Here is a 25368-nt window from a genome sequence, read left to right as displayed (position 1 = left end):
AGAAGAAGAAGAAGAAGAAGAAGAAGAAGAAGAAGAAGAAGAAGAGGAGGAGGAGGAGGAGGAGGAGGAGGAGGAGTTTGGATTTATATCCCCCCTTTCTCTCCTGCAGGAGACTCAAAGGGACTTACAATCTCCTTGCCCTTCCCCCCTCACAACAAACACCCTGTGAGGTAGGTGGGGCTGAGAGCGCTCCAAGAAGCTGTGATTAGCCCAAGGTCACCCAGCTGGCGTGTGTGGGAGTGCACAGGCTAATCTGAATTCCCCAGATAAGCCTCCACAGCTCAGGTGGCAGAGCTGGGAATCAAACCCGGTTCCTCCAGATTAGATACACAAGCTCTTAACCTCCTACGCCACTGCTGCTCCTAGTGATGCACCACCCCACATTGAGCAGTGGTGGAATTACCCAGAGGTTGGCAACTCTATCTTTGGCAAACCTTCCTGATCAAGCTCACACACTGATCAAAGCAAGTAAGGAGACTAAGGCCCCTTCCGCACATGCAAAATAATGCACTTTCAATTCACTTTCAGTGCACTTTGCAGCTGGATTTTACTGTGCGGAATAGCAAAATCCACTTGCAAACAATTGTGGAAGTGCATTATTCTGCGTGTGTGGAAGGGGCCCAGCTCTTGCTAAGCTACTGAGCACCTTCGCTCTTGTTTCCCTCTCCCTCTGTCAGCACCCCTCAGTCGATCCTGGTCCCCAGAAAGCAAGGGAGGGCCCAGAGCAGAAAAGACTCCTTTGAAACCCAGAGGGAAAAAAAATCTGTGCAAAGAGAAAGGAGGATATAAATATCCAGGCCAAGAGGTGTGGTTTATATCCCACTGTTGGGCCAGAATGCACCTTATCCCCTTTTACAGATTCTAAAATTAAGCTGGCTCACATTCTGCCTGGCTTGGCTGCCGCTTTCCAAAGTATTGAGAGTTTGATTTATGTCCAGCGTTCGTTTGACCTTCTCCTTGCACAGAGCACTTAACCGCCTGACATACTTCAGCTCTGACAACATTATTTCTTCTCCTTTTTTTTAAAAAAAAAAAAACAGCAATACTACAGGCCTGAACTTTATTTGATGCTGCAGTAGTACCCTAATTCACTGAGTTGGTCCTGACCATTACTCACGTCTTGCTCCATTAACTATGACTTGAGGCCACCCATCGGGCAGTGAGTGGAGGGATCTCTGGCATGGCTTAGCCAGTGCCCTCCTAAGCAGAGTTATGCCCTTCAAGCCCAATTAGCTTCAATGGACTTTAAAGGGTTTTTACTCTGTTTGGGACGAAACCACAAGTGTGGCACAAATCAGGGAGTGCCTTATGTTCTTGCGTGTGTTCCCTTATTGAAGTTATGTCCCCCTTCTCAGCACATCCTCCCAAATGGCTCACAGCAATTTGTAAAAAGGCAATACAAAGCTTGTGGGGTTAAATGTACTCGCCCTTGGTTTTCCGTAGCCCTTGAGAATTGTTGGTTGACCAGATGTGCACACAACTCAAAGCAAATGTATCTATCACACCAGCCCCTTGATCTCTCTGCAACATCTTCAGTAGAAGATGATCTTCCCCAGTGCCTGCTACCAGAAAGCCTTTAAATGAATCACTGAGAATTAAACCTGGGATGTTTTGCAGGCGAAGCACATGTTCTGCCACTGAGCCAGGACCGGAGACGTTCAGTGATATGGCGACTGGAACACCGGAATGGGGGGTAAATGGACAACTGCTGTCCTAAAACTTCAGCCCTGATTTGCTGATTTACTTAATGCAAGGAAGTTTTCTTTTTTAATCATGGGGGAATCACTTGCAATCTCAAGGGACATATTCCAGATCAGTCCATTGTGAAGAACACATAAATCAGCTTTGAATCTTTGGCTCAAGCCAACAAACAAGGTATGTATTAACAGCTGCACAAAAAAAACCCTGCACAAAATCTTCAAAAATTCCACCTTAATTCCGCACACACAAAATGTTTGACTCTCTCAAGCTGTTCCCCGATCTCTCTGGGAATACATATGGATAGATTAATTGTAGCCCGGTACCTTTATCTCCTGGTTGAGGCCCAGTGGCGTAGAGCAATCACCTTAGCTAGGTGTAATGCCCTGCCTTCTTCCTTTAGCCTTGGACGCCACCTTGGAATCCCACATAAAGAAAGGAAATGCCCGTGTGGCATGGGTTCTGTGGAAACAGTATCTCATATGCTGTTGAACTGTCCTTTTTATGAGATAGGTAGGAAGAAGCACATAATCCCCTTCCTGCATGGACGTGAAGGCGTTACAGATAAACAGAAGGTTATATATCTTTTAAACAGCCACAACTACGAGCTGTTGGAAGCGGTGGCTAAAATTTTTTATGGTGTTATTTTAACTCGTCAGAAGTTGTAAAGGCTGTTATTATCTTGCAATGTTAATGTTAAACTATTTATATGCCATTAAAGGTATTCGAAATCGAATCGACTCTCTCAAGCCAGAGACGTTATAGTTTTCTGGTTGTTGTGGGTTTTCCGGGGTGTGTGGCCGTGGTCTGGTAGATCTTGTTCCTAATGTTTCACCTTCATCTGTGCCTGGCATCTTCAGAGGTGTATCACAGAGAGAAGTCTGTGACACACCACAACAACCAGTTGAATCCGGCCGTGAAGGCCTTTGACAATACGTTATAGTCTTCCTTTATAGTCTGTTTTTAACAACATACCCTCAAGCTGAGAGGCATACGTACTTATTCCTCTTTTCTACTCTACTCAACAGGTATTGCAGGCTTATGAAATTTCAAAAAGCCTTTTTGACCAGAGGCAACAGGAGCATCAAAGACATGTGTGTAAATAATATGGGAAGCAACATCGTTTTCCCCACACCATTTTCAGTTCTCTTTAAACCTCTGAACATCTCCAAACTCACCCCTCATTTCATATTATATTCTCTCTCTCTCTCTCATCAATATCTGTGAAGCAAAGCGTCTTGGCATGCGCACAACAGATAACATAGAATTTTAAATACAGCTCTGGGAACTCCCTTTAATGTCAACAGAAGCATGAGAATCAAATTTACCATGGGAAATGTATGCTGCATTCATGCTGTTTCCCATGCCTGTTCAAGTGGCCATAAATCTATCTATTGAAGTTTAATTCATCAACTTGCGTTTAATGTATGTCACAACCTTTCTGCATTTGTGCACATGTAAATAAGTCATATATTTTCACGAGCCAGAGAACATCCCAAGGAAGGGAAAGGGTTTTTTTTAAAAAAGACTTTCCGGCCCTGTTGGCTTAGCTCAGCCATTGCGACCAACTATTAAATGAAAAAAAAAAAACAATGCTCAAAGAAGAAGAACAACAGTTTGGATTTATACCCCACCTTTCTCTCCTGTAAGGAGACTCAAGGTGGCTTACATGATACATGCAAACTCCACCCACTCAAGAACAATGACATTACTACAGTGGTGGGATCCAAAAATTTTAGTAACAGGTTCCCTCGCCAGCCCACCCTCAGCAAAGGGGGCAGAGGCGTATCTAGGCAAACCTGAGCCCTGGGCAAAACCTGAGTTGGATCCCCCCCCATGGGAAGCCACCCCACCACGACCCCAAAAAATTTTTTTGCACCAGGTCATTTCTAAATCATCATCACATTATAGAAAATGCTCCAACTCACAAATCTGAACTCAGCAATGGTGAAACACACAGGTTCTTTGATAGAGACTGGTGAGATAAAACGTACGAAAGGCTGAGAATCAATGAATTGCAGTACCTGAAAGGGATTAACCCAGTTCAGGGAGTTACATTATTAGTCGCAATTGCTATATGGAACCTTCACGTTCAAAGGCAGGATGCCTCTCGGGGAGGCGAGAGCATGGAGATGGAAAAGCGGACCCAATTAGTAACCCCCTCTCTGCACACACAAATAATTAGTAACCCACTCTCGGGAACTGGTGAGAACCTGCTGGATCCCACCTCTGCATTACTAGTCATTTCCAAAGGGGGGGGGTTGGCAAACCATAACGTGCTGTTACATGAGAAATGGCAAACTGTGGCTCGTGCTTGTCATGCATAACCAGGTTTCAAAATAGTGGTTTGTTCCCGGGTTTGGAATACTGGTTTGCAACGGAACCAAGTTTGCTGGTTCACAATCAAAGACAAGCTTTGCCCCAACGTCAACTGAGAGGAAACTAGAGTTGGGATCGCACAAGCAAATTGTCTCTTTTATTCAGCCACTACAGCTTCATTCGTAGGCTTACATTGCATCTGAACCAAGCCAAAACTATTCTCACATTTATTAAATAAACCTGACCTCTCTTCTGCACCTCAGCACACACACAAGAACAGTTTGCTATTTAACTTGATACACAAATAATAATAGGTCTTCTTAGCCACACATACTGAATGTGCCACATAAAAGCAAAGAATTATTAGGACTTCCCTGAAAATAATATTACAGTGTGGGGATAAACAATGGAAGGGATAGGAGAGGCATAAAATTCACGGCTTCAGAGGAACTTTCCCACATAATTTTGCAAATATTTTAACACCTCCGGGGACCAGCGGCAGACAAAGGGTCCTCCGTTCTGCAAACCCACTTCCATCCCATAAAACAGAGTGCTTCAGAAAATATTAAATTCTCATTTTAAAATGTACTGGAGGACGAGGGGGCCAAGCCTGGGAGATTATGGACCACCCACGAGAGGAAGGTACGAGTGCACCTTCGTACGGATCACTGTTACAGATCCCCAAAACCACACAGGACACAAAACATGCATTGATTGAACAGTGTTGCTGGCAAGAGCTCTGCTGGGCTCTGGATTATTTTCCTTTTAAAAAAGACAAATAAATAACGAAAGGGACCGAGTTACGTTATCACCTGCCTGTCCGGCTCCACACATAACGTTAGCCTTTTACCCTCTGCACGGCCCATTTGAACCACACACTCGGCACCCGAGGTTTCAGAAGCGTTTGCGACCCAACATCAGTTAACTGTAAGGGCAGCCCACACAAGAAGCAGTCGATGAAATCAATATCACAGATACATGCTGTTTCCGCTTGCAAAGCAAACCAGCCAGATATACATCATTCCGTTCTCAAAACTTAAGGAACAACTACAGGTTGGAGTGTTGGGGGATTTCCGGGCTGTATGGCCATGTTCCAGAAGCATTTTCTCCTGACATTTCGCCTGCATCTGTGGCTGGCATCTTCAGAAAAGAAAGATATGCTTGCTCATATAGTTTTGAAAGCAGCCTGCCCCACCCAATAAAACCAAGAAGTAGTCTGCCTCTAGGCACCTGGTTACAGTGGTACTCAAAGGAAACATACTGAACTGGTGTATATTTCCAGTCAGCAATCAGCCCAAGATGGCACTAGGAACATAAGTCCAAAGGGTGCCCCTGAGCTACAGTAAAACAATAACAACAGATAAAGAGAGTCAGCGTGGTGTAGTGGTTAAAAGCAGGTGGATTCTAATCTGGAGAACTGGGCTTGATTCCCCACTCCTCCACCTGAGTGGCAGAGGCTTATCTGGTGAACCAGATGTGTTTCCGCATTCCTACACTCCTGCTGGGCAACCTTGGGCTAGTCACAGTTCTCTCCCAACTCTCTCAGCCCCACCTAACTCACAAGGTGTCTGTTGTGGGGAGAGGAAGGGAAAGGAGCTTGTAAGCCATCTTAAGACAGGAGAGAAAGGTGGGGTACAAATCCAAACTCTTCTTCGTCTAAAATAATTGACAATCGGCTGATCTTGGCAGATAACCACAAAATCGGATGGCAGAAAAAATTCACACCCCACCTAGTGGTCGGGCCAGCCGTTCAGTAGGCAGGAGGATCCAAGCCCTGAAGTGCAGAACAAAGAGCAAGGAGAGCAGCATCCAGCAAGCAATAAATATCCACAGAACTCTGGCAAGCCATGCAGGAAGGAGAAGGGCCTAGATATGACTCACATGTTGCAAAACAGAACGATTTCCGTGGCCTTTTGAAACACCACATTGCTTCTTTGAAAAATATTAGCTGTTGTTTGACTCGCAAGTTCAAAGCAAGGAATCACTTTGCATTAGATCCTATGTGACAACTGCCTAGAAAGAGATAGTTCTGTTTACTCCAGGGGTTTCCAATGGTGTTGTGTTTTTTTTAAATTTAAAGTTAATGTAACCAAGTCACTGCAAGTGGGTTTTAGTTCCAAGAAAAGATAAGAATAATAGCTCCATATAAGCCACACAAGAAAGCAGCCAAGCCTACGCAACAGAGGGCAGAGAAACGGCAAACAGCAGCAACCTGGGGACACATTGAGAAACTGGACTGACACAGATACAAGAGGTGGGATCCAGCAGGTTCTCACAGGTTCCCGAGAGTAGGTTACTAATTATTTGTGTGTGCCGAGAGGGGGTTACTAATTGGGGATTTTGCCACGTGATTATTGCCTTAGTTACGCCCCTCCTCACAGCAGTAGCGCACAGAACTTGAAGTAGTCTAGCTGGAGGTGCACCGGCGTGCGTGGCAGCCTGTGCCTGCGTGCATTCATTTCCCGCCCAAGGACCGGCACAGCGGCTGCGTCCTTGCCACAGCCCCGCCCAGCAATGCCCCGCCCCTGAAATGCCCGGCCATGCCCCTGTCGTGCCCCGCCCAGCCCCATTGGCGCTACGCCACAGTTTGAATCCCACCACCATGGGAACCTGTTACTAAAATTTTTGGATCCCACCACTGACAGATACCATTAAAGATAAATGTTCCCTACATGCAAGTCCTCTTGATCTAAAAATTGCTTTCAAGGGGATTTGTTTTGCTTCCCAACTTCCACTCCCATATTCAGATATGTGCTGCTGCACTCATGTGTTAAAAGTTATTTTTTTCAAAAAGGAAAGAGTTTTCATTATCTTCCTGCCAGGAGGCGTTTTCAAGAACTTAGACCCGTTTTTAACATAGGAACTCTAAATATTTTATTTGGTAACCAGAGCTGGGCAGTGGCAGACGAAGTCATGACTGAGTGGTCTGGTTGATCTGAGCCTTCCGGTTCTCAAGGGGCCCTGAAAATAACTTTCCCAGAAACTTTCTCCTCCTTTCCAACCCCTTTTAGGTTATTCTTTTACTCCCTCCGTAGCAAGTTCGACCTCTCGGGGACTGAGATCCGTGATCTTTACTTCCTCTGATAAGGACCTTGTTTACTTTGAATTCATGTGTGAAGGGAGAAGCAAATAACCGATCGAAAGGAGAAGTTGCTGCTGAGGTGTGCCAAAAAAATGATACACCAAGCCCCCCAAAGACGTCCTCTTAGAACAGGAGGGCAGGAAGGAGGACAACCGAAGCACAGCCAGCCTAGCGAGAACCCCTCAGTGTTATGAAAACAGCTGGAAGTGAAATCATGCCTGTGTTAAAAGGCTTGATCACTCGCTGCAAGACTTGCCAAAGATTCATAGAGACAAGGAATGAGCAAAAACAGCAGCCGCTAGCGGGAGAAGAGACATGCGAGCCCCTTGCCCTCCACCGCTCAAATGTTTAGCCTGCTCCCAGGCACAAAAGCCAAGAGATCCACATCAGCACGGTGACATGTTTACTTAGATGAGTTCACTGTAAAAGTCTCTGCCAAGCTCTCAGCAGCTTCCGTGAGCGGATGCCAGGACTCGCCGGACTCGAGCATCGTAAGCGGCACTCGGTCCCACAAGCCTCCATTCTCCTTCGTTGCGATCGCTGTTGGCCACCACTTTTTTAAAAAAATTCACAGGAAAAATCACAGCATTCGTTGTGGAATTTCTCTGCTCTGAGGGCCGCCATTTGCAAAAAAAGTTCAAACTTTATTACCCAGCCCCATCAAATCATGAGAAGATGCTTTTCAAGTTAGTATCGTTACAGCTTCTCGGCTGACTCTCAATCTGCTGTTGGGCATGGGTTCTATTCCCAATCCTCACCAGGCAGCTGGGAACTGAATGAGGACCGGTAGAGGTGGTCAAATACCACCTTGAAGTAGCCTGTCCCAGCAAGATAGACACAACCAGGGAACATGCTCCTTATCCCAAGTCTTTCCTCCTTGGCCTTTTCCAAATTGGTCCACAGCAAAATACCGATGGGAAAGAAGATTCTGGGCTGTTTCTAGGAGCATAGTGTCGAGGGATCGAGGGATGTAATTGTAACTCTCTATTCTGAATTTGCTAGACCTCACCTGGAATATTTTGTACAGTTCTGGGCACCGCAGTTGACAAGTTGGAACGGGTCCAGAGGAGAGCAACCAAAATGGTCAAAGGTCTGGAATCCATGCCCTACGAGGAGAGACTGAGGGAGCTGAGGATGTTTAGTTTGGTGAAGAGAAGGTGAAGAAGTGACAAGATAGCCACATTCAGATATTTGAAGGGATGTCCTGTTGGTGAGGGAGCAAGCTTGTTTTCTGCTGCGCCAGAGACTGGGATCTGGAGTCATGGGTTCAAGGTGAAGGAAAAGAGATTCCACCTAAACATCAGGAAAAACTTCCTGACTCTAAGGGCTGTTCGGCAGTGGAATGCACTACCTTGGAGTGTGGTGGAGTCTCCTTCTTTGGAGGTTTTTGAAGAGAGTCTCGATGGCCATCTGTCAGGAGTGCTTTGATTATGTGTTCCTGCATTGCAGAGGGTTGGACTTGATGGCCCTTGGGGTCTCTTCCAACTCTATGATTCTATGATTCTAAGAACAGTAAGATCTTGCCACGGCTTGCACCTGCCCTATGGGGGGGCAAACTGGCCTCGGACAGTAGCAATGTGCTTGCTTGGCCCCGGTGTGTATGGGGTGAAGGATAGCAGCCCCATCCTGCACTTCAGTCTAGGATCCCAGAATCACTAGAACTGCTCCTGGCAAAATCCAACTCCGTTATCACACCTTTTCTCAAGACCAACCAAAACAACACAGAACAACAGGCAGATTTTGAAATTCTCCAGGTTTCTGCATCAGGCCCAATGTTTAAAAGATGAGAGGAAAACAAAGAAGCCCATCTTTCAGTCCACAGCATTAATTTCTCCACTTCGTGTGTAAAATGCTTGAGGGACTACAATGGGCACAGAATGTGGCTAGCAAAATTTGATCTAAATATGTCAATTTACATCCTCTCTTCCAACCTGAGTTAACAGATTTGATTAGATTATTTCTCCTGCTGAATAACTCTGGCTGTTTCCGCACGGGTGGAATACAGCGTCCCAAGGATGCTATAAACAGCGTCCCTGGGGAGGGGTTCGCATGGCTGCCGCCGCTGCATCACAGCAGCAGTGGCCTCGCAACCCCCAAGCGGTGCAAAGCCACTGTCTCCGAACTTCGCTCCCTGAGCGAGGTATTTCGGAAACAGCAGCTTCCAAACGCTGCCGTACGCACAGCAGCGGCTGGAAGGCGCCATTTCCCCCCGCCTTTCCCAAACGCCTACCTTGTCTACTGGCTTCCGGCTTGTCGCAGAGGCCAGGGGACATGCCCCCTGGCTTCTGCGACGAACTGGAAGCCAGGAGACAAGGTAGGCGTTCGGCGACAGCACAGCCTGTGCGAAGGCTGCGCCGCCGCCTGCCGCCCTCCCGGGACCGTCCATGTGAACGGTCCCAGGGGGGTGCGTCGGCATTTTTTATGCCGACACACACCCCGCACCGTTGTGGTGCGGAAAGGGCCTCTGATTCTGTTTTGGTTTTTTTTTGTGAAGAGTTTGCAAGCTTTGTTATGGCAATAATTCAGAGTCAGCAACAATTTGTATTTATCTGACATTATCTCTCTTTGCTTTTAAAACTTTATTGTTTGTAGTAGGGGTTTTTTTTTGTTCTGTTTATGCCCATAAAGGGCATTTGCTTGCTTGCTTACATTTAAGAATGTGGCTAGCTGATATGAAATAGAACTAGCCCGCTCTTTCTCTGGAGCAGAAGAATCCTTTGATGGACATTAAACAGCTCCTGGAAAGCTCCTGCAACCATGCCATGCCCAGAACACCCTGTTCTGCCCTGTGCCCAGATGTCCTTTGCCCAGCTGGCTGCCACTCTAAAGTTCAAATAATACAGACTGAAATAAGATGTCCTGCCCTAATGCGCCATGGAACACTCTGCGTGCCTCCGTTTGGGAGGGATGCTATAAATACAGTAGCAAGCATTAAGAAACCTACCTTTGGCAAACTGCAGTAAGTTTTTCCTATTCTATAAATGACAGAAGGGAAATGGGGCGGGGGGGAGAGCTTTTCTTCTTTTAGGTGTGACAAGCTGGCTTCAGACAGGGGCAGCTGAGCTACTACGTGTTGGAATGATTGGTAGGCAAGGACGAAGAACACATTAACATTGCTACAAACGCCGACGTGCACACGTAGAAAGGTTGCCATTATCCCAACGCTTTCCTTTTGCCAAAAGCTTCACTTTTTCCCCCCAAGTGCACACCTACTCTGCCCATCAACCATGTCAACTTTTTCTCAAGTTGCACACGTTCAGGCATTTAATAGAGCAATAGATGCTTTGCGGAACGAAGACTTAATTGCAAAACCATACACACTCTAGGTAAAATTTATTCCTGTCTGAAACCAAGGAGTAGGAAATGTCCCGTTGGTTAGTGGGGCACAGTCCAGCATGGTGAACTGAAAGTGTGATTTTCCATTGCCTGCTGGTGCTATTTTGAAACATATATTCCGGATGGATTCGTTCCTTGCATTGCATAAGAAAAACGCAAGCCTTTGTTTCTCCTTAAATCCAGGACCTTGTTTAGCCAAACGTAATACTTTTCATATTTGGCCCTAAAACTGAACAAAATAGTGGTCCAGCTTATCTTATCAGATTATCCAGATCTTTGTTATGGTTATCCTACAGCAGTGATGGGGTAGAACCTTTCGAGGCCGAAAGTGCTCCAGAATTGGTAAAACTCCAAAACCCATTTATTTATATATGCAAAGTCACCTGTATGTAACGGCAATTTAACCTGAATACTGAGGTTTTAGTTTAGAAAAAACGGTTGGCTCCAAGGCGTGTGTTACTCGGGACTACTTGGTGGTAGTCGGTGGCTTTGCTTTGAAGCAACCATGCAACTCTTCCAACGGGTGAATCACGACCCCAAGAGGGTTTACTCAGAAGCAAGCCCTATTGCCGAGCTTACTCCCAGGTAAAGGATCGCGCCTTAGTTCTTCGCATGAAAATCAGTGGGGTTTAACAGCGCTTGACAGGGTTACTTACACTCCTTCCCCAAAATTAGGTCTTAGGTTTAATGCTAATAATTGAGCCCAGCAGCCCAGGTCAGCCTAGATGTGGGGGGGGGGGAGGGGCTCTTCGCGCGTGCCCACAGAGAGGGCTCTGAGTGCCACCTCTGGCACCCGTGCCATAGGTTCGCCACCACTGTCCTATAGTCTTTTCTGTCATGGTCCTCAACCACGTTTATCTTCAGCAGCATCACCACAATTGTTTGTAACAAACCACCTGATGTTCAGCTAGGATACCATAATGTTACGCTGTGTTGACTTACAGTGACTCTGTAGGGATTTCAGAAAAGAGACATTCAGAGGTGATTTGCCATTGCCTTGATGTGGGCTGAGAGATGCAGTACTGGGAGATTGAACCAGTTCTCCCAATTAGGGTCCTCCACTCTTAACCACTGCACCATGTTGGCTCCTTCCACACATGAAGAATAATGCACTTTCAATCCACTTTCAATGCACTTGGCAGCTGTACGGAATAGCTAAATCCATGTGCAAACAATTGTGAAAGTGGATTGAAAGTGCAGTATTCCAATGTGCATGTGTGGAAGGGGCCGTAGAAATACATCCCTGCAGACACAGAAGCTGCCTTATACAGAATCACCACTAGTCTATCAAAATCAGAACTGTATATACAGTAAGGCAGTGACTCTCCGGGCTCTGTAGGGTGGAGGTCGTTCACATCTCTTGGTTCCTTGACATTTTTAACAGAAGATGCTGGGGACAGAACCAGAGACCTTCCACACGCCAAGAAGATGTTCAGTCAACGAGCCACAGACCTTCCCTGAAACAGCTCTAGAACCTGATCATACATAGGTTGTCATTATGGTGTAGTGATTAAGACCAGGTGCACTCTAATCTGGAAAACTGGGTTTGATTCCCCGCTCTGCCACTTGTGATCTGGAAGCCTATCTGGTAAACCAGATTAGCTTGTGTACTCCCAACACATTCCAACTGGGTGACCTTGGGCTACTCACAGTTCTTTGGGTCACCCTCAGCCCCACTCACCTAACTGGGTGTTTGTTGTGAGAGGGAAAGGAGATTGTAAGCCCCTTTGAGTCTCCTTACAGGAAAGGGGGGATATAAATCCAAACTCTTCTTTCTCTCACCAAAGCTGTCAGAGGGCTTTTGGCAGGAGACTCCAGCACAACCTCAGGGTGCAACAGTCTGGAATTTTTTCCCAACTTTGCTGCATGCTTGTAATTTATGTGGACAGATTTCTGCACCCTCCCTGCCCACTCTGGTCACCACATCCCCTTGAGTCTGCTATCGCTGGCTGCCTGCGGCTGTTTTGCCTGTCTTCAAAAATTGGTATCAGATGTATCGTCAGAGCATCGTTACCTCATTATGACAACCTGCTTAATGGTTTAGGCTTTTTTAAGCTGGCAAAAAAGACTCCTGGGTTGAAGTGATGAGCAGATAGCACAGAAAGCCGACATGTACAGACCCCCAGACAGCCTCGATTGCTTCAGCAAGAGCCTCTGGACCCAGGGCAACAAACAGAACGCTCTGGAGAATCGTTCTAAAGTGGAAACAACTGCAGTTCCTGCAGCTCACTTAAGCTAATCCTACAGTTCAAGTGCAGGTTTCCCCAGACAGAGAACTCAGGAAATGATAATCTTCCTGCAAAGGAAAACAATCTTGGGGGTCAAGGCACAAAAGGAAAAATAAAGGACTATTTATTGGCAAAAAAATCCTGATTGCATGGAAAGATCCTCTTAAGCATATTCCCGGTTTCATTTGGACCTGCTCATAGTTACCAGAGGTAGCTTTTTGCCTCTTAACAGTTCCTAATTTCACACTTCCCTGTTACATTCTTCATAAACCATACTCAGCACTACCCAGAAGCACCGCAAAGAGATTATAACGTTTAAAACCGAAAAGCGTCTCATGAATCTTCACTCCACAGGCATCATGAAGAACCTGTCAAAATATCTTAACACGTTTGCACAGGAAAATGACAACTGCATGAGAACAAAACACAAACTAGAGGCGTCACCAGGAGACAGAAGTGGAAGCCTTGGAAGAGGTGGAGAACCAAGGCCCCGCACAGACGTCAGGAAGTCATTGCTAGTCATCCACCATAATTCAGGCTAGTGGAATTGGCCATAAACACAAAACAAGAACTGGAAGAGAAGAAGAAGAGTTTGGATTTCTATCTCCCCTTTCTCTCCTGTAGGAGACTCAAAGGGGCTTACAATCTCCTTGCCCTTCCCCCCTCACAACAGACACCTTGCGAGGTGGGTGGGGCTGAGAGAGTCCTGAGAAAACTGTGACTAGCCCAAGGTCACCCAGCAGGAATGTAGGAGTGCAGAAACACATCTGGTTCACCAGATAAGCTTCCGCCACTCAGGTGGAGGAGTGGAGAATCAAACCCAGTTCTCCAGATTAGAATCGTAATGTCTTAGGACATTTGAGCAGCAGTGGCATAGTGGTTAAGAGCAAGTGCATTCTAATCTGGAGGAACCGAGTTTGATTCCCTGCTCTGCCACTTGAACTGTGGAGGCTTATCTGGGGAATTCAGATTAGCCTATGCACTCCCAAACACACCAGCAGGGTAACCTTGGGCTAGTCACAGCTTTTCAAAGCACTCTCAGACCCACCTACCTCACAGGGTGTTTGTTGTGAGGGGGGAAGGGTAAGGAGACTGTAAGCCCCTTTGAGTCTCCTACAGGAGCGAAAGGGGGGATATAAATCCAAACTTCTTCTTCTATGTCACCAGATGATGATGATGATGATGATGATGATGATGATGATGATGATGATGAAGAAGAAGAAGAAGAAGAAGAAGAAGAAGAAGAAGAAGAAGAAGAAGAAGAAGAAGAAGAAGAAGAAGAAGAAGAAGAGAGGAGTTTGATTTATATTCCCCCTTTGGGGCTTGCAATCTCCTTTCCCTCCCTCCCCCCCGCCCCCCACAACAAACACCGTCAGGTGGGTGGGACTGAAAGAACTCCAAAGAACTGTGATTAGCCCAAGTCACCCAGCTGGCATGTGTTGGGGTGCACAAGCTGATCTGGTTCACCAGATAAGCCTCCACAGCTCAAGTGGCAGAGCGGGGAATCAAACCTGTTTCTCCAGATCAGAGTGCCCCTGCTCTTAACCACTACACCACACTGGCTCAGAAGAGATTAGTGATTGCTGCCATACCTGACATACACCACTGATGCACATGTCCAATGATTTGGCGTTACAGCGAGTGCCATCCAGGACTTTGGGGGCCAGCTCCACCGTCAAGGGCTTTCCTAAGGCTTGGCATTTCAATGCACACGGCGAGCCGGAATCACCATAAACAGGAACCCATTCATAGAAATGTCCTTGGTACTTGACGTCGTTATAGGCTGAACATTGCTGAGCTCGAAAGTCTCCAGCTTCTGAAGGACAATCCTGAAAGAAAGAAAAAAAGAAAAGGGGGAGGGGAAATCCTGTGGTTGAATGGAGTGTTCTTTCAGTTATGAAATTAATTCCATGTTGTTTATCATTGACCATAAATAAGGGAGAGGGTAGAAATGGCTTTGCTCTTCACTTTCCCCCTCAAACACCCACCAAGAAAGCACCAAAAAGACTAACTGCCCACAGACAAAGAAGGAGGATTCGACATCCTCAGGGAGTTCTTTCAAGATATGCAAAAAAAAATCATTACTTCATAAGGAAGAAGTTTGGATTTATATCCCACCTTTCTCTCCTGTAAGGAGACTCAAGGTGTCTTACAAGCTCCTTTCCCTTCCTCTCCTCACAACAGACACCTTGTGAGGTAGGTGGGGCTGAGAAAGTTCCAAAAACCTGTGGCTAGCCCCCAGCAAGAATGTAGGAGTGCGGAAACACATCTGGTTCACCAGATAAGCCTCTGCCACTCAGGTTCTCCAGATTCAAATGAACCTGCTCTTCACCACTACACTACACTAATAAAGAGCCCCATTGGGGGGGGGGGAGTCAAATCTGCCTGTGGGAGCAGTACCTGGCCGCTCCAGTGGATTTGGCCTACCTGGGTCACTTTCCCTGGCACAGGGGCATTTCCTCCACTGTGTGGCCAGTGCAGCCCCCCCTCTCCCCCAGTGCTAGAACACGATGCCGGACAAAGCGCCAGCATCACGGCACTCCCGCTGCTGCCCCCGCTGGCAGGGAATGGGCATGGCATGGGGAGGAGCCAACTTCAGTAGGCACCCTCCCGGCCTTTGCTAAAGTTAACGCCAGACGGCTGCAGGTTGAACAGCTGCCACACCCTCCTGTGTGGCATATGTCTATTGCGGCCCATAGAAACTTCTCGGCAGTCTCTATGGGAGCGGCATAGTGGTGCCGCATCACCACCAGGGCCTGCTGCCTCCTGTTTGGGTGGGGATGTGCAGGAATTAAGTATCGCTTCCCATGAATCTAGATTTGGAGATACAGTTAACCATCTTAGCGTCCCTGAAACTTTATTCAAAAAGGATGTCCATAAGATAAGAGTAAGAAATACAGCAGGTAGAAATAACGCACAGGACAGAAAAATGTATATGGCAGCTTTGGGATCATAGAGTTGGAAGAGATCCCCAAGGGCCATCAAGTCCAACCCCCTGCCATGCAGGAACACACAATCAAAGCACTCCCGACATATGCTCATCCAGCCTCTGTTTAAAAACCTCCGAAGAAGGAGACTCTACCACACTCCGAGGCAGTGAATTCCACTGTCGAACAGCCCTGACGGTCAGGAAGTTCTTCCTAATGTTTAAGTGGAATCTCTTTTCCTTCACCTTGAATTCATTACTCCGTGTCCTAGTCTCTGAGGCAGCAGAAAACAAGCTTGCTCCCTCTTCGACATGACATCCCTTCAAATATTTAAACATGGGTATCATGTCACCCCTTAACCTACGCTTCTCCAGACTGAACATCCCCAGCTCCCTAAGCCTCTCTTCGTAGGGCATGGACTCCAGACCCATGGACTCCAGATGTGTCCTGGAGCACCAGTGGCGTAGTGGTTAACTGCAGATGTACTCTAATCTGGAGGAACCGGGTTTGATTCCCCGCTCTGCCACTTGAGCTGCAGAGGCTTATCTGGGGAATTCAGAGTAGCCTGTGCACTCTAACACAGGCCAGCTGGGTGACCTTGGGCTAGTCACAGTTCTTCGGAGCTCTCTCAGCCTCACCTACCTCGCAGGGTGTTTGTTGTGAGGCAGGAAGGGAAAGGAGTTTGAGTCTTCTTACAGGAGAGAAAGGGGGAATATAAATCTAACTCTTCTTCTTCTTCTTCTTTGGATGCAAGAGGAGGTAGAAAGCCATTATGCAACAAGACAGCATTGCTTAACAGTTACCAAGCAGTCCCTGGAATGTGCACTCTTTAATCCCAAAGGCCCCACAACCATCATAAGTGGGTGGTAAACAGTTATAGAACAAATATGGATTAATAGAGAGGTTTTTTAAAAAATTCAAATGGAAAAAAAGTCATATTGGCAAAAGCACAACTGATTTTTTGGCACGGAAGAATACAAAAATTTATGCCGAATTGGCCTAAATAACTTTTTTTCATATGAATAGGACCCTAAAGGATTATCTTAAACACTTCCATATTCTGCACATCATAGCATTAGTATGTAACGGTATATAAAGGAGTGGAAGTATAAAACACAGGGATTAAGAACGACTGAAAAAATCTCATTGGACACTATATGAATAGCTTATATAGTTCATTTCACTGAGATATCCATAAAAACATCTTAAGGCACACATGTATTTTTTATTTTAAACACAGGCAAATGAACGGCATTGGTTAATAACCCCAAAAATGCTTTAACTGGTACCTGTAAATTCATTTTATGACACTGAAATATTAGTAATATTATTTCAGGGACCAAGTTGTTCTCTGTGACTCTACTGAACTTTACGGCTATACTCTTACAAATCCAGATGAAATCAATTTCCTGGTAAAACTATTCTTGTTCATTTCATTAATACATATTAAGGAGAGCTTCATTTGTAGTCTCTGCATGGACTTTTGAGTGGAGTAATGTATCAGAGAGAAAAATCAGCATTACAGATAACACTATTTGCTTTATAGTATTTAATTCCTCACATGGTTACTGATGACACTGACCACTTCTAATATAAGCTGATAAGAACTCCTCACTCGCGTACTAAATATACACACAGAGAAATGAAACACTCTTGACAAAAAAAACATGATACTAGAGGCTAGGAATTACTTTGAAGTGTCAATTCTCAGATACTCCAACACATACTAAGGCAAAACGCTACTTCACATACTTTACTTAAGTATCCACCTAAAAGTGTAAAGTGGAAATGTGATAATCTCTCCATTCATTTAAAATAGTCACACTCTGCAACCTCGATGTAGTAGTTACTGGGACAGAGTTTGGCTTTTAATAAGGAGGAGGAGGAGGAGGAGGAGGAGGAGGAGGAGGAGGAGGAGGAGGAGGAGGAGGAATTTGGATTTATACCCCACCTTTCTCTCCTGTAAGGAGACTCAAGGTAGCTTACAAGCTCCTTTCCCTTCCTCTTCCCACATCAGATAGCTTGTGAGGTAGGTGGGGCTGAGACCGACCCGAAGAACTGTGACTAGCTCAAGGTCACCAAGCAGGAATGTAGGAGTGTTGAAACACATCTGGTTCACCAGATAAGCCTCTGCCACTCAGGTGGAGAAGTGGGGAATCAAGGGCCCTTTCCGCACGCGCCATTTACAACGCCCTAGGGACAGCAAAAATGCCGTCCCATCGGGAGCTGTTCGCATGGGGGGGCATGGCTGCATGCGTAGCTTTGCGCCGATCAGAGTCGCTACCCCCCAGCGGCCACCCGAAGAGGCATCAAACTCGGCTCCCCGAGCGCAGGTTTTCTGGAAACAAAGCGGCTGGAAGGCTTCATCCTCTTCTTTCCTCGATGTCGATACAATTCCTTCCCTACAGCCTTCCAGTCGCGTCAGCCTAGGCCTGGGGACACGCCTCCCTGCCCTGCGACTCCAGAGCTGTCGCGCAGGGCAGGAGGCGTGTCCTTTGGCCTGGGTGACGCTGTGAAGGTCGCAGGGAAGGTACGTCGATCGGGCGACAGCGGAGCGCTGCGCTGTCTTCCCTGCCCCTACCGGGACCGTTCGTGCGAACGGTCCCGGGAGGATTGTGTCGGTGTTGTATACGCCGACGCACCCCCCAGCGTGGCCGTGCGGAAACAGCCAAACCTTGTTCTCCAGATTGGAATCCACCTGCTCTTAACCACTACACTATGCTGGTGAACAACAATAAAAACAATAACAGAAAAAATTATAACGGTGAATATCCCTGCAGTAAAAATTAACAAAACAATTCAACTAGGCAGCCATCCCAAAATACAGAAATCAGACTTAAAAACCCTGAAATTTTTGAACATGAAGACTCCAACTGATGGAAGCAAACCTCAAAATCAGAAATTCAGAGCGAGAGTTAAATGTCAATATTATTATTGCCGTGGTTGTTTTTAATTGCTATTTAAAAATTTATTAAGATCGCATGTATGGTCTTAATTGCACAGCTCTTGGGCTAACGTGCTAAATAAATGAATTTAAAAAGGCAGAGAGGAAATCGACAGATTGTCTGAATGAACTGGAAGGGTGTTAGCTGGAACCAAAAATTTAAAATGAGCCAGCAGTGGGTTGTAAGAAAGAAGTTGAAGAAAAGAGAGTACTGGTAACCGCCCCCCCCCAAAAGGCCAGATCCTATATAAAAAGAAATACTCATTGGGCAGTCACAATTGTCTATTAGCTTAACAGGAAACAGTTGCCAAGACAGAACTACTGTGCCATTACTTTATTTACCAATATTTGGGGAGACAACCCCCTTTTTAAAAAAACCAACTGATTAAAAAGAAGCACAAAACTAATGTAATAAGTAGATCTGCCCAAAATTGCAAATTCAAGTTTGCCATCATTTTGGCCTCAGGCTAAAAAAATGACTTCTATGCTGTATCAGCACTCAAAGAGAGCATTTTCCCACCCTGCTGCATAAAATGGCCCCAGAGAGCATCCTTTGTGCTATTTGGGAAACCTCGTGTACTTCATCAGCACATGTGGAGCTCACCATGGGACAAATGTCAGCCCCGGGGCCATTTTGGATTGGGAAAACAGTGCTGAAGAAAAGCAGAAACCACTCCCTCACACTCTGGATTGGACCCCATGCTCCTGGAAATTATGTTCCTGACGCAAAATTTGCAAGCACACATGCAACAACCCAAGGATAGTATATCACATAGTTTGGATATAACAGTCCTCAGCCTGTGGTAACAGGGTGGGATTTGGAGAAGGGTAACCAGACCCACGAGGAAAAAAGGACTGCCAGCTGGCAACCTTTGTTGGAACTGTATTAGACCTTTCTCACTTTTAAATCATGCCTTAGGCTGTTGTCTTAAGTCGGAGCAATATCAGATGCACTGAAAGGTGTTATTGGGGAAGTAAAATCTTGTTGGAACTGTATTGTCAAAACCCACCACAACCATTTGTTGGAACTAGTTTTCTGTTCCTTGTGATCTGTCCCGGGTGCTGAACTCCTATGCCGATTCCCTTTCTCCTTTGAGCCAGAGAAATGGACATACAAGTTTCCACTGGCTGCTCTGCCCACTTCAACCAGCTTCCATTCTGTCTGTTGATGGCACAACCGCCCTGCTGGACTTCTGATTTCCCAGTTATCTCAATAGGGCCCACTATGTCAAAGTAGAAAACTCCTGAAATACGTGTTCCATTGAAACCAGTGAAAACAAAGAAGATGACAGACAGACAGACAGACAGACAGACAGACAGACAGACAGACAGACAGACAGGCAGGCAGGCAGGCAGGCAGGCAGACCAATCGATGATACAGGGGTATCCCTAGTAAACGGGGGGCAACTGAAACATAGGAAGATGGAATATCAGTACCCAAAAACACATATACACAAACACACATACACAGCTCCTTTACTGGTATAAAATGTGTACATGAGTATAAAATAATATAATAACGAAATTAAATCTTTTTGTGGTGTAATTTTATGGCACAACTCAAAATTTTGCCATGATCTCTTGGTCCACAGACTCAACTCAAAAGATACATCAATGATTTCAAACTAAAAATATGTCGGCATACAGAGCCTCCATAATTAGCTCAGAGGACCCATTAGACGCCACTAAAATTTATGATAATTTAATATACGACTTAAGACAACAACCTAAGGCATGATTTAAAAGTGAGAAAGGTCTACCAATGTCTGGTTTGGTAAGAAAAGTAGGGCTTTAAAACCGATAAAGCCCCATCACCGATAACAAAATACTGAGGTCTTAGTTTTACCAATAGAATACTTTAAACTCAAAAACCAACTTCAACAGTTTATTTTAAAAACAGAAATGATTATATTAATAAGCAATGGGAACACCTACTACTATTTCTCTTTTAAAAACGAGAAATGATTATATCAATAAGGTATGCCTTATAAAGCACTTAGAAATCAGTCTTAAGAAAGCATACTAAGAAATCAGTTTCACCATATTTATTGGGATTTACTCCCCAAAAAGTGTTCCTCTGTAGAAAGACTCTTACAGAATAGAAGCATACTCCCCAAAATGAGCAAATTGGGAATGTAGCCTTTCACTACCGGCCTATTATCAAAGTCAGAATCACAGCCATTTTGCAAAGAAGGTTAAATGACTTCCATGGGAAGGGAGGAAACTGCAAATAACAAAACATTCCTTGAATATTTAAAGCCTTAAATCTATAGTCTGCTTTCTTAAACAAATATGCATACAGAGCAATCTCATTAATTTCCTCTGTTTTTCTACATTCAGCAACTAGGTGGGTCCACTGCCTTGCTTTCAAAAAGAACTTAGGGCTTCAACTTAAGAGGCATTTAAGAGGCACTAGACGATTTTATTTTTTTTCAGCTACACAAGGAATTCATTTGCCTTTTCTTAACATCATGCAGTACTTGTGCTGATGCACAAAATCAAACTTAGATGGTGACAATCCTGCACATGTTTGAGTGTCTTAAAAATGCACTTTAAGCCTACTCCCCTCAACTTCTTCGTACGTACTCCAAAGTAGTGGTCCAAGGCATACGGGCGTTTAACCTTTCAATCTATACCAAGTTTGGCAGAAGAAAACTAGGCTTCCTCACCTTTTATGACCATTTCAAAAGTGGAAAAAGATGTCCTTTAAAACACATCATCCTTTAAAAAAACAAAACAAGCAGGGAGCCCAGTTTCAAATAGATAATCTAGGAGAGGCTGAAGGGTTAATTTCCTTCTCCCCTTTCCCTGCATGGCCCCAAGACAAAGTGAGGCCACAGGAGTCCACAGTTCACATTTGTAGGCGGATGAATATGAACAGTCCTCTTGTCTTCTCTTGCTATTACAAAGACTTTATACCACTTGTCTTTTCAGAGAGTGTGTAATACCTCTCTATTTAGGAAATACACTGAGATAAATATATTTTAACAATGAAGTAAAATTGGCAGTTTTTTTAAAAAATAGTTTTATACAGAGATTTTCCCCTATTTCTGATTTTATATTTTTGGCATATGAAATCAGACATGTGTACATTGACATAAGTGTCATTTTATGGTCTCACAACATTATGCAACTTTTTAAAACAGTCTTTGTTGACATTTTGAATATTGGGAAAGCTGTGAATATTATTTTTTTAAACCCCACTCTATTCTCAGTAGTTACAAACAGTCCAAAATTACTACATGAGGGGCTAAAAAGGTAGAGTAGTGGTATAGTGGTTAAGAGCAGGTGCACTCTAATCTGGAGAACCGGGTTGGATTCCCCACTCTGCCACTTGAGCTGTGGAGGCTTATCTGGTGAACCAGATTAGCTTGTGCACTCCAACACATGCCAGCTGGGTGACCTTGGGCTAGTCTCAGCTCTTCGGAGCTCTCTCAGCCCCACCCACCTCACAGAGTGGTTTTGGTGGGGTGGGGAGGAGGGAAAGGAGATTGTAAGCTTCTTTGAGTCTTCTTACATGAGAGAAAGGAGGGGGGTATAAATCCAAACTAGTACTACTCCTTCTCTTCCTCCTCCACCTTTTTCTCCTTCTTCTATAGTTGAAAGGGTGCAGACCTTAGGAATTACTGAAAATAACTGAAACTTTTGAGCTAGATAAAGTTTGGAGCTGAAAGACACCCAGAGTTGGAAGATGAATGGGGAAGGAAGTTAAACTATTTTTTAAGCTGTGCTAATATGGCTATTTTGGATCAGGAAAGTGCAGAATAAGCAGAGTTACACCCCTCTAAATCCATTGAAGTCAATGAGCTAAGAAGCACATAAATGGCACAGGACTGCACTACCGGCCACTAAAGGCATTATAAGCCAAAATAGCTCCCAGCAGTCAAACTCTGATTTATGACGCCCTTTGCAACTGGCACCCTTCTTTCTCTGCCCCGCTCAGACGTCACAGTCTGAAGAATCTGAGACTTAACAGGCAGGTATTGCTCGTGACACGCCCGACAGCACAGCAAAGATTAGATTTAAATTCAACCTCCCAGGCAGCAGGACAAAACGGTACAAGATGGGTGGGTCTCATTTTTGAAAAGGGGAGCAATTTAGGAGCGGCATCTGATATCCATGTTTGGTCCGCTATGGGCTTGACTCATCAAAGGGTTTGTTCCACTGGCTCGTGCCAGCAGCTTGCTCTGTTAAGCAGCTCTGGCATCAGAAACTTTATCCAAGGAAGGGTGGGGATAAAGATTGTAGCAGTTCAAGTCTCTCTCTCTCTTTCTCTTTTGCAAGAGGCCATGTGCCATCTTGCAGCACAAGCCATTTGGCACCACAGCAACTTTGGACAGAAAAAGTGGGCGAGGAGCCGGCTGGCTCTAGAAGGGATTAAAATGATTCAATGCGTCCACTTAACCAGAACCTCCCACTGGAGGGTATAACGGCTGTATTTTATAATAACAAAATACCACTGAATCCAGGAAGCATGCCACATTTATAAGCAGGACTGTGGATGGGCTACAATCCCTTGGAAGCACAGAAAAGTCACGCTGTGAGACACCGGTGTCCGAATCCAGCTTTCTAAGAATCTTTTTTTCTTCTTCAAAAAACAGCTTCAAGCAAAGGAATCAAAATGTAATGCTAGTGACAAAGTTCAGAACAAATTGTTCCTTCAGGATGGGATTCTTAACTGGATTCAGGTATGCGATTGCCCTCATTTTCTCCCATCCAGCACCCCAGATTTTTTTTCAAGCCTCAGATAAGAGGTCACCAGGATGAGGGTGGCACCCAACAGCAGTCAGCTTCTCCAGACAGAATGTCTGGCTCATTCCGCACATGCAGAATAATGCACTTTCAAACTGCTTTCAGTGCTCTTGGAAGTTGTGCGGAATAGCAAAATCCACTTGCAAACAGTTGTGAAAGTGGTTTGAAAACGCATTATTTTGCATGTGTGGAAGGGGCCTCTGCCTCCTCCTCCTCCTCCTCTTCCTCCTCAGCTAGGTTCTGGAACCTTTCTGGGCACTTTCACACATGCAAAATAATGCAATTTCAATCCACTTCCAATGCACTTTAACAATCGTTTGCAAGTGGATTTTGCTATTTCACACAGTAAAGTCCAGCTGCAAAGTGGATTGAAGGTGCATTATTCTGCATGTGCAAAAGTACCCTCCAGTATACTACTCCCCAATCTTAGCCCCGTCCCTTGATCCCATTCAGATCAGTCCCTTGCTTTCAGGGAGGAGTCTTCTTCAAATCCCCCACCCCTTTCGATGTATCTATCTTCCCATCTGTTCCACAGCCTGGCCCTACCAGTCTGGGTTCTGGGCATCCTTCCAATGAGGCAGACTTACCTGTCTCAAGGTAGACCTGGTCAGATGGGCCTAAACTATCATGGAACATAAAGTCTGGGCAAGCTTGGGTCCAGGCTGTACGGCTTCAGAGTGTGGCAGGGGGACTTGAGCAGGGGGACTTTTTCTTTTGTAAGAAAAAAGAATTCTCCCCATAGAAAATCAGAGATGGGGAGGTGAGAAGCTAAGTTAGTAAACCTTTCTCTCTGACATTGAATTTTCTATGGCCCCTTTCGCACACGCAAAATAATGCGTTTTCAAACCACTTTCACAACTGTTTGCAAGTGGATTTTGCCATTCCGCACAGCTTCAAAGAACATTGAAAGCAGCTTGAAAGTGCATTATTCTGCATGTGCGGAATGAGCCTATGGGAAGGGAATTGCTGTGGACAGAAGAGTATTAAATCAGGTGAGTTTCCCACACACACACAACACCCAACATCTTAGATTGATCTTATCCTCAATATGGTTCTCATGGGTGCCATCAAGTCCACAAGTACTTTCCTTGGTGCCCAACAAACTTTCCAGGAAATTCACGGGGGCCCTTGTAAAGAATTGCTTGTTATTGTGTTCCCTCCTTTACTTGAGAGTGAGGAGGCCTGGTAAGCAACTGCATTTTCTTTAGTTAGAATGTGATTCTATTCCTCTTCTCAGGACGAGAGAGGAAGGAAATATTCTGTTTGGCTTTGCCTCTTGAGGCAGCCGTTTGAGGTCTGGCTCTGCTTCCCTTGGAAGGCTTTCTGGGATGGCATTCACCACTCCCTCTCAAAGATCTGAAAGGTACCAGCCTCAAAAAGGCTGAAGACTCCTGATCTCAGCTATTACTCATTCTTATTTCTCAAGTTTTTACCCAGCCCACAACCCCAGTTCTGGGTTTTCAATTCATTCTTGGCCTGGCCTCCGATTTTGACTCTCCGGCTCAGCATTCGCTGGGAGAGTTTGAAGACAACTCTGCAAGAACCTGTATTGGGAGAGCACTTCACTAACTCAAAAACAGACACGCACACACACACACACACACACACACACACACACACACACACACACACACACACACACACATATCCAAAATAAAATCACTCTAAGGAAAGATGCAAGAGACATTTCACAGCACCACCTACCAGACAGTTCAGCACTGGACAAGAAAACACCACAAGCAATTAATTTTACAAACGGCATTTGCAAAAGCACATGCAGATAAGGGTGACATATACCAGTTGCATCATAAGAAGAGTCACTTTCTAAAATGAACACAGGAAAAGAAACTCTGAAATAGATTATACAAAAATCACTGCTGTGAAAAACAAAGGAAAAACCAAAGAACTGTGCGTGCAGAAGGCTTTTGTGTGGTTTTTTTTAATAGTGGAATGTCTCTCAGGGCTTACTTTTACCACTTATATGAGAAATTGCATGAAACAGCTGTGAAAGAAACCAGTAACTTTGGTTGTCATCCCTTAGGGACAAGGGAACAGGTATACTGTAGCCACATGTAATGAAGG

At 45.2% G+C, this 25368-nt stretch overlaps 1 protein-coding gene across 1 annotated transcript in view; it reads right to left on the bottom strand.

Annotated features, from left to right (window-relative positions):
- The window catches only part of ADAMTSL3 (ADAMTS like 3), a 211202-nt gene that overhangs the window by 116245 nt on the left and 69589 nt on the right, over window positions 1–25368 (bottom strand). Inside the window, exon 7 of the mRNA XM_048481642.1 lies at window positions 14256–14492. Coding sequence (XP_048337599.1) covers window positions 14256–14492 — 237 coding nt within the window. The remainder of the gene's footprint in view (window positions 1–14255; window positions 14493–25368) is intronic.

This window comes from Sphaerodactylus townsendi, linkage group LG17, assembly GCF_021028975.2.
Source record: "Sphaerodactylus townsendi isolate TG3544 linkage group LG17, MPM_Stown_v2.3, whole genome shotgun sequence".
Classification (NCBI taxonomy): Eukaryota; Metazoa; Chordata; class Lepidosauria; order Squamata; family Sphaerodactylidae; genus Sphaerodactylus; species Sphaerodactylus townsendi.
This window is presented reverse-complemented; position numbering and strand designations above follow the sequence as displayed.